Here is a 15,250-nt window from a genome sequence, read left to right as displayed (position 1 = left end):
CTTGGTTGTAGGTTTTTCCCTTTCATCACTTTAAATATGTCCTGTCACTCCCTCTGGCTTGCAGAGTTTCTCCTGAAAGATCAGCTGTTAACCTTATGGAGATTCCCTTGTATGTTATTTGTTGCTTTTCCCTCACTGCTTTTAATATTTTTCTTTGTATTTAATTCTTGATAGTTTAATATGTGTCTCGGCATGTTTCTCTTTGGGTTTATCCTGTATGGTACTTTCTGTGCTTCCTGGACTTGATTGACTATTTCCTTTCCCATGTGAGGGAAGTTTTCAACTATAATCTCTTCAAATATTTTCTCAGACCCTTTCTTTTTCTCCTCTTCTTCTGGAACCCCTATAATTTGAATGTTGGTGCATTTAATATTGCCCCAGAGGTCTCTGAGACTGTCCTCAATTCTTTCCATTCTTTTTTCTTTATTCTGCTCCCTGGCACTTATTTCCACCATTTTATCTTCCAGCTCACTTATCTGTTCTTCTGCCCCAGTTATTCTGTTACTGATTCCTTCTAGATTATTTTTAATTTCAGTAATTGTGTTGTTCACCACTGTTTGGTTGCTCTTTAGTTCTTCTAGATCCTTGTTAAATGTTTCTTGTATTTTCTCCATCTGTTTCTGAGATTTTGGATCATCTTTACTATCATTACTCTGAATTCTTTTTCAGGTAGGTTGCCTATTTCATCTTCATTTATTTGGTCTTGTAGGTTTTTACCTTTCTTCTTCATCTGTAACATATTTTTTTGTCATTTAATTTTTTTTTTTTTTTTTATGGGTGCTTCTGTATTCCTGTCTTACTGGTTGTTTGGCCTGAGACATCCAGCACTGGGGTTTGCAGGCAGTTGGATAGAGCTGGGTCTTGGTGCTGAGATGAGGACCTCTGCGAAGCCTTACTCCAATTGATATTCCCTGGGGTCTGAGGTTCTCTGTTAGTCCAGCTGTTTGGACTCGGAGCTCCCACCACAGGAGCTCGGGCCTGACCTCTGGCCTGGGAACCAAAATCCCACAAGCATGTGGCAGGCGAAGTAATGGTCACCCAAAGACATGGACATCCAAATCCCTGGAACCGCCTGGCTGGTGTGTGGCAATGGGGACCCGGAGCCACAGGAGGGGCAGGGCAGTGGCCTCAGGTACACAGGGCAGCCTGGTGTCCTCAGGGTCAGAGCCAGGCCATTTGCACCACCTGCGCTGCCTAGAGTGCTTGGGGCTCCACCTGGGCTTGACAGGCCCAGATTCACGTCTGAGGCCGCTTCAGCTATTTTTAGCTTATAGCCAATTTGCCAGTTTTCTTATACATATCAGTTAATTTTCAAGATTCATGTAAGATCTACACTACATGTTTGGCTGCTCCATCTCTTAAGTCCTTGTCAATCTATAGATTTTCCTCTCCAACTCTCTTTTACGTCTTTGCAATTTATTTGTTAAAGAAGTGAGGTTCTTTGTCACGTAGAGTTTTCCACTTGGATTTTATTGGTTGCTCCCCTTACAGTAGTGTATAACATGTTTTTCTTTCCCATGCATATACTATTAATTAGCTTGTCCACCCCCACTTATATTTTGAGGTTCATGAGAATTTCTTGTCACCTGGTTTTCTTATATTTATTGTCAATGACTTTGGTTTTGGCTCCTATTAATGGGGATATTCAAAATTGGGGAAGTAGGTTTTTTTTTTAATGGGAATATTTCAACATTGCATCTTCTCATACAGTTTTCTTTTGCTGGAAAATTAGAAGTATTAAAATAAGATATAGAGTGAGCTATTTTGTATATTCTACTCTAGATACTTTTGTACCTCAATAAACAAACTGTGGTATATACATACAATGGAATATAATTCATCCATAAAAAGGAATGAAGTTATGATACATGCTACAACATGGATGTACCTTGAAAACATTATGCTAAGTGAAATAAGCCAGACACAGGTTACCAGGTGCTGGAGTGATGGGGAGAATGCAGAGTTGTTGCTTACTGGTTATAGTTTCTCTTTGAGGTAATGAAAAAGTTTTGGAAATTAATAGTAATGGTGGTTGCACAACATCATATGTGTAATTAATACCACTGAATTACACATGTAGAAATGGTTAAAATGGCAAATTTTTGTTATATATATTTATAATAATTTTTTTGAAAAGGATTAAAGTGATGGAACTAAAAGGATATTATTACTTTGCTATCATCAACTCCCAATGAATCTAACAATTATTTCATATAGTAGAATTTACATACCACATCACCTTCTTCCTGAAGGGGAATAAGGAAGACACTTGAACAGTATTTTTTTTTCTTTGACTTTGTCGAAACATGTACATCATAATTTATCCATGCTTATAGGCACTGAGGGCTACCTTACAGGGTGATGCCTTACATCCATATAGCGCTTGGTAGTTTTCAGAAGCCTTTTATATATAGTGTTTAGTTTGGTCTTGTGATGATTCTGTATTATGTTTGACCGAATTTCACAGAGGTCTGCTTTTGGTTTCCAGGTCTGATAGAAGTCTGGATCATCCTGCTGGAGCAGCTCACAGCAGCTGTGTCTAACTGTCCACGTCAGCACCAACCCCCGACCTTAGATTTGCTCTTTGAGCTGTTGAGAGATGTTACCAAAACACCTGGTAAATATTTCTATGTCTGTCTTTCGAGGGAGTTTGTTATACATATAACTTTTTTCAGGAAGGTATCTGTATGAGTGTCTATTTCACTGATGTAACCCCAGAGAGCATAATAGATGCTCTCTCTATATATATTTGTTGAACATTTAAGACATGTCCTTGTATTGTTTATGGGTTTCCCACCAGCCCATTTATAAATAATGGGTGGTGGCCAGGTAGGTGAATGTGTAGAACCCCACTATATTCAGGCCAAGGCTGTGGTATCAATGTCCCCTTGAACCAGTTGGCTTTGCTCTGTTCTGTGGTTACAGCCTTCCTCTGTGGCTGGGTCTCATATACTCTTGGCCCCAGGGCTGTCAGTAGGGCTTAACAGGTCTACCACTGACATGAACCAACCACTCAAATGTATGAAGACAGCAACATCTTACTTGTATAAGGGTCATAGGTGATTATATTTGGGAAGACATCTAGTGAGTTCCTGATAGTACAGGAAATGGCCCTTGGGAATTTATTTCTTGTTCTGAATTAGTCAAGGTTAGCATGCACACTTACTCATCCAAATTTTCCCAAGATCTAAGAAATTTTTTATAGAAATTTTAGTTTTCACTAACAGAATCAGAACCACAAATGAAACCACTAGTTTAATTCTCGAGTAATAAGAGGAGTTTTGTATTCAATATAAACTGATGAAGACTTGATAAGTGATACTGTTTTAAGATCCATAGCAAAGTTTATATCAGAATTTTTTTCAGGAACACCATTATAGCTACTCCTACACATTAAAAATTTAAAGACTTTCTATCCAAGAATAAGCAGGTATCTTATAGAATTAATTATATGCCACTATTTCTAAATCTGTTTTATTGGTCAGTATCATTTTCTACTACTAAGTGTGTATGAAGAGCGTTTTAGCCCAATAATTCTACTCCTAGAAATCAAAGGAAATTAACAGTAATGAAGATAACATTCTATGTATAATGATGTTTGATGAAGCATCTTGAATACCAAAATAATTATGAACACCCTAAATGGGTTAAATAAGTTATGGTAAAAGCATGTAAATGTCTACAGGCATTAAAATGAATATCTGTGAATAATATGTAATGACATCAATAATTGTTTATAGGGCATTATGTTAAAATATATATAGCGTGGAGTACAATCTCAACTTTTTGAGAAGCATTTATAAATATACACATACACCCAAACATAATACATTCAAAAAGTACTAGAAGGAAATACATCAAAATATTATTTTCTTCTTCTTCATATTCTCATGTGTTTTCTGTGTTTATTATGAAAGGGATACCTTGCTTTTGTAATCAGTATTTTAAAAATCCATCAACATTTCCACAAATATTTTTATTACAGTGTTGTTCATAAAGCAAAATATAGAAACATCTTAAATTTCCATCAGTAAGGGAATGGATAAGTACATGGATAAGTACAAACTAATGCATATACAGTTTGAATAGTTTGGAATAGTATGTGGTAATAAAAATGAGGAATATCTAAATTTGCTGACACAGAATGATCTCTAACTTGTAACTGTTATGGGCAAAAAATCAACATGCAGACCAAGGTTTACCTTATCCCATTTATATAAAAGTAATAAAATATATATATATATTTCTCTTTGTTTCATATAAATATATGTACTCTTAGTTTCATATAAATAAATGTACTTACAGTTCAAAGGGTGAACTTTTTCTTATATGTGTATATGTATTTGTATGTTTATGGGGACTAAGGAAGTGATCAAGTGATACTTTAGCTTTATCAGTATTGTTTGAATTTTTAATGAGTATATTTATGTATTACTTACGTAATTAAAAATCATGCAGAAACAAAAAAGAAAAATGTCACCAAAGACCATATATTTCCCAATCAGTGGTAAATTCTTTTTCTTTGTTCCTTCTCAGAATGGGGAGCTCCCGCGAAAGAGATGGGAAGCTCTCTGCCGTCACTCGGCGCTGCCCTTTTGTTGCAGGGGAGGTGCTAAGATCACAATTCTGATGCTGACCTTTCTTTTTCAGGACCAGGGTTTGGCATCTATGCAGTTGTTCACCTTCTCCTTCCCGTGATGTCCCTTTGGCTTCGCCGTAGCCATAACGACCATTCTTACTGGGACGTGGCGTCTGCTAACTTCAAGCATGCCATCGGTCTGTCCTGTGAGCTGGTGGTGGAGCACATTCAGAGCTTCATCCACTCAGGTATCTATGGTGCCAGAGCAGCTCATGCTGAGTAGTTGTTTAGTAGACAGCATCGTTGTCTAGAAGTGCTTAGTAAATACCAGTGCATGATTTTTGTCCTGGGAATTATTAAAATAGAATTACATGGTTAGTGCCAGCCTTCTAATAGTAGGTTGTCAAGAAGAAAATTGGTACCCCTGTGTCCTCTACAAAATTATCAAACAGAATGCTTAAAATACATGTGTGACTAAAAATAAAACACCTAATGAGGTCTAGGATATCTGTGCATTAGGAGAGGGGAGGCAAGTTCAAGTATATAATAAATAAAAAAAGAAGAAATACACCTCTAGGCTGGGGGTAAGGGAGAGAGTGTATCCTATTGTCCTGCTGCATCTGGGGAGGCTAAATGGAAGAGGCAGGGTTTTAGAAAAGGCTCAAATTATGGTCAAGAGGTTACTTAACAGATTAGAGGGGGAAGAGAGGGGTCTTAATATCTGTGGCACTTTGAAAAAGATTTGGAAGTGTGGGGTGGATAGTATGCTGAAGTCAGCAGACAGAGAGGGAGCTGTATGTCAGCTGTGGTACCAGTGGAGCAGCATTTGTGAAATAGATTCTTGCCATGGAAAGATCTGGAAATTTGGGAGCAGGAGGAATCTTGCTGCTAGCCCTAAAGGTTATAAAGAAAAGGGAAAGACGTACAGAAGTTTAAAGGAAGAGGTGAGGTCAGAGGCTCCCTTGTTGGCGAGGTTAGAGAAACTCATGAGAACCTGACCTCAAGGAAGAGTCAAAAAGCAAAGTTAAGAAATGGGGGTCTCCACTAAGCTTAGTAAGGACAATTTGTCCTGCAAAAAAACACACCGATCGAGAAAGAAGAAAAATGGGTATTTCCATGTGCAGGCGCTAACTGCATCCCTAGTGGTGGAGTTTCTGCCCAGGTCCTGGCTTTGCACAGCTCAGGACCCTTGAGGATTCCACTGAGAATTGGTTCTGTGGCATCACAAGAACTTTGTGGAAAAGAATATTGGCGTATTCCTTGAACTGGGCAAACAGAATGTGATTTTGGAAGATCTTATTTTCTTTAGTCTGGGGACAGCATGCAGACTGAAGCCAAACTGAGAAGGTTCAAGAAGTGGTAGTTGGTATGAGAAGGTTTTTTGTTTACTAAGAGCATTTAATTCAATCTAATTCAACGATCAGCCATAAGGAATGTTTGTTTTATCTTTCCCTTTAAGAATTAAATTTTTTTACTAGCTAGTATTCAGGCTATATAATAGTCTATGTTCTATTTTGCTTAAGCAGATGAATTATATACTTTGAAAAGTGTACATCAACACATTAAGGTGAGCCACATGCATTTCATCTTGATATATCTAGAAATGGATGAGACAAGCTAAAATTAGGTAAAACCAAGATAATTTTTGTTGTAATGAGTGTTTTATTTTTGTTGTTATTGTTATGGCCATTTTTCTCACTGTTCTATTTCCCAGATACTTGTATATTTTTTGTATCATTTAGCCTTGCCTCTTTTGCTGTAGTATAGATGCCACCCAGCCCGTTCCTTTGCGATACCACTGAGTGCCATCTTGCTTTGATTTTCCTGCAGACATCAGGTATGAGAGCATGATCAACACCATGCTGAAGGACCTCTTTGAGTTGCTGGTGGCGTGTGTGGCCAAGCCCACAGAAACCATCTCCCGAGTGGGCTGCTCCTGTATCAGGTGACATAAAGGTTCCCTGGCTCTCCACAAAACTGGAGTTTTTATGATGAAATCCAGGGGAATTAAATTCTTTGATGGTAGCAATCTACTTCTTATAAATAAAAATGACTGTGCTACTAACTCTTCATTTCATCCAGTCAGCAAATATTTACTGTGTAAGTCATTATACAGGGTGCTCTGCTGCCCAGAAAGTGATGTGACCAAGGTCCCGACCCGCATGGAGCGTACAACCTGTTCTAAAGGACAGAACAAAGAGAGTCATGGGAAAAGTGATAATAGGCAGGAGGAACTATAAATGCCACGAAAGGACGAGACGCCTGGGGAGTAGAGCAGTCAGCAAGACCTTCTGTAGTAACGATACTCGGTCAGATCTCCCAAGGTGGGTTAGCTTCCGATAGGTGGCGACTTTGTAAGCAGAAGAACAGCGTGAACACATACATGGAGATAAGAGTTACAAGTGACAAGAGGGTTTTATCTTGTTATGTGTAGAGGAGTAGTGGCAAATTGGGCTGGAATGGGAAAAATTAGTATAGAATATATACATGCAAGCCTAAGTTTAAACATCGGCCTATTTGTAGTGGGAATCCATTGATATTTTTTTTACATTAAGTGGGTTAGGACATTTTGTGACAAAAGACAGCAAGACTTATAAGGGAACTATAGACTAAATCTAGGCACGCGTCCGGAAAGACCTACCTACCTTTTGTGACAATAAAATATATGAATTCAAGACTTCTTTCCTTTTTTCTCCTGGCAGGTACGTCCTCGTGACAGCGGGCCCCGTGTTCACGGAGGAGATGTGGAGGCTGGCTTGCTGTGCCCTGCAGGACGCCTTCTCGGCCACGCTCAAGCCGGTGAAGGTAAGTCACTCGGAGGAGAGACCAGGGCACCTCCAGCCTTCCTCAGCTCCCTGGTGCTCCTCAAGTTGGGTCGCCTGGATTCTGCCTCCCTCCTTGTAGCAGGCGGTGTCACTTGGTGGGAACAAGGTAGCTGGATCAGCACTTTGTCCCAGACACAGTGACAATGTCAGATCAAAGACAGGGCCTGGAGCCATGAGCTCAGCTGCACCCAGCGAACGACTGCTGTGTTTCTCCCCAGGATCTGCTGGGCTGCTTCCACAGCGGCACTGAGAGCTTCAGCGGGGAAGGCTGCCAGGTGAGGGTGGCGGCCCCCTCCTCCTCCCCCAGTGCTGAGGCCGAGTACTGGCGCATCCGAGCCATGGCTCAGCAGGTAAGGGTGGGGTTTTTGATCCCAGGGGCTCTGGAAGCTTGAGATATTGCTAGGGGTCATTTCTGAAGGCCGTGCATCACCACACTGCCTTTCATTCCTTTAGGGACATAGACGTCCTGGCTCTGAGCTCTGGCCAGTGCTGTTCTTTTCCAGAAATCACTTGAACCTAGTCAACAGCGTTATGGTCCTCTCACCATTTCTAGCTTGTTGCATCCTCCAGTAGCCTGATCAAATAGGGTCCTTTTCCACCCGGCTACTGCACTCCATACATAACTTGACTTGCACTACTTATGTTATAAATAGTTACTGAAATACTATTGTTAATGCTAGACTATGAGTGCCTAAAAATGGTAAACTTATTTTTTTTCTTATATCTCCCATACACAGCAAAGAGCTTAACATTTACAAGTTGTTTAATAAATTTGAGTTGAATGTTAAGTACATCTTAATTTTACAGATTAGTTATCTGTGCAGGAATCACCATGTACCAATGACTTTTTCTTCTGACACATGGCAGAAGTCACAAAAGTTGGTTGTAAGCTGATGAGTCAGGAGCAGAGAACATCTTCTGTATATTGGTAGTCCTAGAGCAGGGCAGATAGAAGGCACTTATTAAATATTTGTTGAGTCAATGAATCACTAAATTACAGAAGTCCTTACAGCTTTAGCTTGAGCTACAGCTATGTCCTCAGACACTTAAGTGACCTGTCAATCTGTCTCTAAGAAACCCTGCATGGGGCTTTTATCAGCACTGTCCCTTAATTCACATATATTCATAACAGTGCTATTCATAATAGGGGAAAAACAAAAATGGACTAAATTCCCAACCACCACTGATTAGCTGGCTAAACACTCTCATTTAACAGCAACAGACAGACATAGTTGAATTGTGTTTCATATGCAGAAGATGTTTGCATATACATATGTGTATGTGTTTAAAATATTAAACAATTTTTATAAATGTATATGCACTGTCAGAAATATGCACAGGAAAATAAAGTGAGTTGGGGTTTATCTTCAAAGGCTCCCTTTCTCTACAAAATCTATTTTAATTCTTAATAGAATTTCCCCTTAGCACACTGATAACCCAGGATGCCCTATCAACAAAAAGAACTCAGTCACGTTCACCATATTAGTTGAGAAGTTTCCTGCCAGGTCTGGCTTCTGAAGCGCTTTCCCCAGCTCTCCTCAGAGAGTGGGACAAGAACCTCCCACCTTCAACTACTCACATCTGCTGAGCACATTCCTAACATCCCAGGACACGGGTTCTGGCCAGGAACCATAACAGAGAAGGCAAGAGGGTGGTCCTCCTCTGAAGGGGTGGCTTCTCTAGGTAGAAAGCCTTCACAGCTGACTAGATGAGGCATTTTTCCATGTGCATCCAGCAGTCTTCCCACCCACAGCAAGAATATGAAAATGGAATCCTGTTCTGAAATAGTTAATGGAGAAGAACAGCAGAAAACAGTTAGTGAATCTCTCATTTCTTCATATTACTTTCTTCTTCAGTCCCAAACCTTCTCCCATATTTACTCTTCAGATAACCCAGTATTCAATTATCTGATAATTTAACAAGATTTGGAAAGAAAAAATTCCTTAAGAATACTCAGGTTTCCAAAGGGAAGTAGTGAAGGTATATTAAATAATGTCAAATGAAATCATTTGGATCGGAATCCGAGAAGTGGCTACTGTTTTCGAAGTCACCTCTCCCATTGTCTGTTAATAGAGCAGCAGGGCCACAGCAGCAGCCCTGACAGGAGAAGTCCCAATTAGTTTCCTGTTCCTGCATGGTTTAGAATATGTACCAAACAGACGTCTAAAGCAGAGGAGACCTCTTACAAACATAGCCCCTTTTTATTTACTCTTAACATTAAATGTCAGTCCTTGCTATTTGGAGTGTAATGACTTGTCACGTGGCAGAAGCAGTAGTGTCATTACTATTCGTGCCAGCAGCTAACTTTTATTGAGTATTTACTCTTCTGTTCTAATGCTTTGCATATGTCAATACACACATATTAATTCATTTAATTCTCTCAACAAACATACCAGTAGGAAATCATTACCAACCTCATTTTAAAGGTGAAAAAATGAGTAGAAAGAGTGAGCCACTTGCCGAAGGCCATCCAGCTGATCCCTGGCGGAGGCAGGTCGAGGACGTTGGCGCTCTGACCTGTAACTTTGTATACGCCTGCAGGTGTTTATGTTGGACACCCAGAGCTCCCCAAAGACTCCAAACAACTTTGATCATGCTCAGTCCTGTCAGCTCATTATTGAACTGCCTCCTGATGAGAAGCCAAACGGACACACCAAGAAAAGGTAAGCAGCCAAGCGCTTATAAATAGGAAAGTTCATTTATTCCCAGCTCTTGCTCATTGTAACTCAAGCTTCAGCCAAGAATACTGAAAACAGTTGTGGAGTCACTTAGCAAAAAGTTGTTAGCATTTTAACCAAATTTCCCACATTTCACATGTGTTCGTTTGCTAGGGCTGCCATAACAAAGTACACAGACTGGGTGGCTTAAACAACAGGAATTTAATTTCTCACAGTTCCGGAGCCTAGAAGTCCAAGATCAGGGTGTCAGCCATGTTGGTTTCTTCTGAGGCCTCCCTCCTTGGCTTCCAGATGAATGTCAGTTCCCTGTGTCTTTGCATGGTCTTTCCTCTGTATATGTCTTTGTGCAAATTTCTTTCTCTTAGGAGGACACCAGTCATACTGGATTAAGGCCCATCCTAATGCCCTCCTTAACCCAATTATTTCTTTAAAGACCCTTTTTCCAAGTATACATTCTGTGATACTATGGATTAGGACTTCCATGTATGAATTTGGGGGGGACACAACTCACTGTATCTATAGCATCATACATATCATAATCCTTTTTAAAAAAATAATATGAGGCGTGATTCATATTGTTTCAGTGAGAAATACATCATTAACTTCTCATGAGCAGTACAGCTGTTAGGATACAGAAAGCTCAGTGCATGCCACAGGAAACTTGCTCTTTTTAAGTACTATCATCCTACCAAAAAAACATTGTTCCTAGAGTTGAAGATGAAGCCAGTGACTGAAAGTTCCCATTTTAAAACTTCTGACACACTAATAGTAATGATGATAAGTATTTGAGTGCAATAGATGAAGTACAGGGAGTAGGTAATCCACTTCCACTGGTGCATGAGGAAGCATTCAGGGAGACTGCGAATCAGGGGGGATGGAATCAAAACCAGGTCTAGCTGAGCAAAATGCCTGTGTCCTTTACCATTTCCATTTTAGGGAGAGAGTGTGATTTTTCCAAAAGTTACCAGGTAGCATAGCAGTTTGATTAATATACCCATTTGGGTGAAATTTCCAGGTACTAATTTTTTTTTAGTCAAGTGTGTGTGGTACATACAGAAGACTATGTGGAAGGTTCAAAGGTTATCAAGCATGAATAAAAAGTGAAATAACTATGAACCTGCCACTGCACTTCAGAAGTAGAACTTTACCAATATCCCATGTATTCCTCCCAATTCTGTGCCCTGCTTCCCCCCACTGCTGATCACTCAAAAGTGTTGGGCATTTTTATCTATTCTGCATACCAATGATTGTGCACTCCTTTCCACAGCTTTAAGCGTTGATCTACTTTCAAATTTCAGTTCTTACCTGTTTTCCCTTTTTTAATATATTTCTAGTCCCTTCAGCCAATTATTCCTACTAAAACAATTTTTGAAGTAAAAGGAGAAAAGGGGGGAAAGGAATAATAAGCTGAATTCACATTATAAATAAAACACAGGAAAAATAGGATGACCTAATAATATTCCTATGTTACTGGTTTAACGGTTTTAAAAGATTAAGATTTAAAAATTTATCACCATGGTTCCTCAGTTTACTTAGTACTTTTAATAGACAATTACCCCCTCAATGAAATTCAGTAAAACAGGAAAAGCACAAATTCTTTAGTAGAAGCCACTATGCCTTAAAACATCCTCTAAAATTCTTTAAGTATTTTGCATTGTTGGATTTGACTCATTCGCAGGGGCAATTCTTAGCACAGAAGGTAGGAGAAGATGAGTTAGACAAAAGAAAAGTTTGTGCATCTGCTGGTCAGGTGCGTCCTCAGAGGTCCGCATTAAAATCACCCATGGGGAAAAAAAGACTGGAACTAAAACCAGATTGCAACATTTAAGTAAAGAGAAATCTGGGTTTGTTTGTTTGTTTTAACATCTTTATTGGAGTATAATTGCTTTACAGTGGTGTGTTGGTTTCTGCTTTATAACAAAGTGAATCAGCTATACATATACATATGTCCCCATGTCCCTTCCCTCTTGCGTCTCCCTCCCTCCCACCCTCCCTATCCCACCCCTCTAGGTGGTCACAAAGCACCAAGCTGATCTCCCTGTGCTATGTGGCTGCTTCCCACTAGCTATTTTACGTTTGGTAGTGTATATATGTCCATGCCACTCTCTCACTTTGTCACAGCTTACCCTTCTCCCTCCCCATATCCTAATGAAACTTAAAAGCTTTTGCACAGCAAAGGAAACCATAAACAAGACCAAAAGGCAACCCTCAGAATGGGAGAAAATATTTGCAAATGAAGCAACTGACAAAGGATTAATCTCCAAAATTTACAAGCAGCTCAATATCAAAAAAACAAACAACCCAATCCAAAAATGGGCAGAAGACCTAAACAGGCATTTCTCCAAAGAAGATATACCGATTGCCAACAAACACATGAAAGAATGCTCAACATCATTAATCATTAGAGAAATGCAAATCAGAACTACAATGAGATATCATCTCACACCAGTCAGAATGACCATCATCAAAAAATCTACAAACAATAAATGCTGGAGAGGGTGTGGAGAAAAGGGAACCCTCTTGCATTATTGGTGGGAATGTAAATTGGTACAGCCACTATGGAGAACAGTATGGAGGTTCCTTAAAAAACTACAAATAGAACTACCATACGACCCAGCAATCCCACTACTGGGCATATACCCTGAGAAAACCATAATTCAAAAAGAGTCATGTACCAAAATGTTCATTGCAGCTCTATTTACAATAGCCAGGACATGGAAGCAACCTAAATGTCCATCGACAGATGAATGGATAAAGAAGATGTGGCACATATATACAATGGAATATTACTCAGCCATAAAAAGAAACGAAATTGAGTTATTTGTAGTGAGGTGGATGGACCTAGAGTCTGTCATACAGAGTGAAGTAAGTCAGAAAGAGAAAAACAAATACCATATGCTAACACATATATATGGAATCTAAGAAAAAAAAAAAAAGGTCATGAAGAACCTAGGGGCAAGACAGGAATAAAGACACAGACTTACTAGAGAATGGACTGGGTTTGTTTTTAGGTCACTTTGACATTGACAGCCCAAGCAAGCCACATAATCTTAATTAGAGCTTTACGATGTACTTTAAACTATGAATCTGTTTACCTCTGATACCGACATTAGCATGTTTTAAGTCAGCCAGTTGTTAAGCAAATAACTCAATTATCCCGTCTGGAGGCTTGCTTGCCTATGCACTTTGCATCGGAAGCAGGAAGGGAAGGTGTAAGTTTCTCCACTTCAAGGTCCCCATCTTAAAGGGTGTGCTGAGAAAAGGGTACAACAAATTGAAAAGGGTACATCAAATTATCTGTTGATTTTTGTTTGCTCCAGATCTTTCTCGTCTCCTGTCAGATTATGGTGAAGAGTTGCAGATCTATAAGCAGTTATTTCACTTTTTCAATATATTTCTGAAAGTTTGATCTCCTCAGTATTGCTGCTTCTTTCCCTATGTTTTCTTATTGCTGCATTATTTGGCTTGAACCTAAAGGGGATTTTCTGTCCTTTTTTACATGCTCAGTTAGCAATTTTATATCTTAAAACATCAAAGGGAATAACCTTGGTTGACAAGATGCTTTGATTGGCCCTCTCTTTAGGTGTTTGCTGGTAAAAGGCTTTCCATTTCTCAGGGGAGGTAATAGAAAAAATCCTCCTGGGCTAGGCTGCTTAAACCTTCAGAAGTCACCCCCTGGTTGTGCTTCCTACTTTAGGAGTCCAGGCTGCCAGCAGGATGGGGTTGAAGTGTCAGAGGCACTGCTCAAGGAGACCATTTCTTCCAGGCACCTGCACTCAGAACTAATCTGGTTTTTGTTATTTTGGTTTGTTTTGAATGCTTCTCTCAGCATACATTTGCCCTGGGACAAGAAGATGAGTAAAGCACTGCCCTGTCCCTTGAAGGTTTATGGTATAGTGGGGAGGCCAGCCCAGTGATAAGTGACAGGAGTTCCCTTCTTAGTTAGGGTCCTGTAGTTGTGGACGTGAAGCGCTAGACCAAATGGGTGGCTTTCACAGCCTGCTTCTTCAAAAGAGTGCATAGTTAGGTCTCCTAATACCTCAAGTAACTTATCAAAAGTTACTTCTATGGTGGGGGAATTGGGAGGGGTTGGGGAGTTACCATTTAATGGGTTCAGAGTTTCTGTTTGTGCTGATGAAAAAGTTCTAGAAATAGATAGTGGTGATGGTTACACAACATTGTGCATGTACTTAATGCTACTGAATTGAACTTTTAAAAATGGTTAAAATGGTAACATCAGGTTATATATAATTTACCACAAAAAAGTTGCTTAAGTGATATGTTAGAAGGGGTTACTGTTTGTGAGTGACAGCTCTTTGTACCTATTCCATTTTTGCTGAAAGTACGATGTTTTCTTTGAGATACCACTACACAAAGGTCAAGGTCAACCTTTAAAAAAATGTATGGGAGGATTTTTGTTCTTTTTTGCTAGTTAAAATATTTTTCCTGCTAGTTATAAAAGTAATTTTTAAATTCATGATCTTAAAAAATGGTACAAATGAACTTATTTACAAAACAGAAATAGAGTCACAGATGTAGAAAACAAACTAATGGTTACCAGGGGGGAAAGGGAGGGGGAGAGAGAAATTGAGAGATTGGGATTGACATATACACACTACTATATATAAAATAGATAACTAACTAATAAGAACCTACTGTATAGCACAGGGAACTCAATACTCTGTAATGACCTATATGGGAAAAGAATCTTAAAAGGAGATATAGGTATATATGTAATATGTATGAGATATAGTAAATGATGCACTCTGCTGTACACCTGAAACTAACATGACATTGTAAATCAACTATACTCCGATAAAAAATTTTTTTTAAAGTATTAATGTAACAGTTGGACTTCTGAAATCAGTAGTATGAATGAGTTGTAATTTTGTCATTATCCAGTTATGGGAATTAGTTTGCAACATCATGGCATAAGCTATTTTCATGAAATTCTAAGAGCAGTGAAAAGAATGGGAAACCATAAACCCAAAACCACATTGGTGGATTAAAATGTTGAAATTGGAATTGAGAATGTTTTCTTAGTACAGGAATCCAGCCAAACAAAAGCGGCCGAATCACCAAAATGTGAGCATTCACTTCTAATGTTGCCTTATCGGGGCTGTGCCCTGATTAGGAAGTTGTCATGACTGGTGGGTTGCACCTGCTTC

General features: G+C 39.3%; 1 protein-coding gene across 3 annotated transcripts in view; it reads left to right on the top strand.

The window, feature by feature from the left end:
• Window positions 1-15,250, top strand: part of ARFGEF3 (ARFGEF family member 3) — a 207,729-nt gene that overhangs the window by 170,806 nt on the left and 21,673 nt on the right. For 2 of the 3 annotated variants that reach the window (XM_036871783.1, XM_036871782.1), the window contains 6 exons: window positions 2,489-2,617; window positions 4,651-4,827; window positions 6,410-6,524; window positions 7,282-7,384; window positions 7,623-7,754; window positions 9,946-10,067. In XM_036871783.1, the coding sequence (XP_036727678.1) occupies window positions 2,489-2,617; window positions 4,651-4,827; window positions 6,410-6,524; window positions 7,282-7,384; window positions 7,623-7,754; window positions 9,946-10,067 (778 nt within the window). The remainder of the gene's footprint in view (window positions 1-2,488; window positions 2,618-4,650; window positions 4,828-6,409; window positions 6,525-7,281; window positions 7,385-7,622; window positions 7,755-9,945; window positions 10,068-15,250) is intronic. The other variant, XM_036871784.1, reaches the window with a different exon arrangement.

Source organism: Balaenoptera musculus, chromosome 12 (assembly GCF_009873245.2).
Source record: "Balaenoptera musculus isolate JJ_BM4_2016_0621 chromosome 12, mBalMus1.pri.v3, whole genome shotgun sequence".
In the NCBI taxonomy this organism is placed as follows: Eukaryota; Metazoa; Chordata; class Mammalia; order Artiodactyla; family Balaenopteridae; genus Balaenoptera; species Balaenoptera musculus.
The sequence above is the reverse complement of the archived record's forward strand: the minus strand, read 5'-3'. Positions and strand labels throughout refer to the sequence as shown.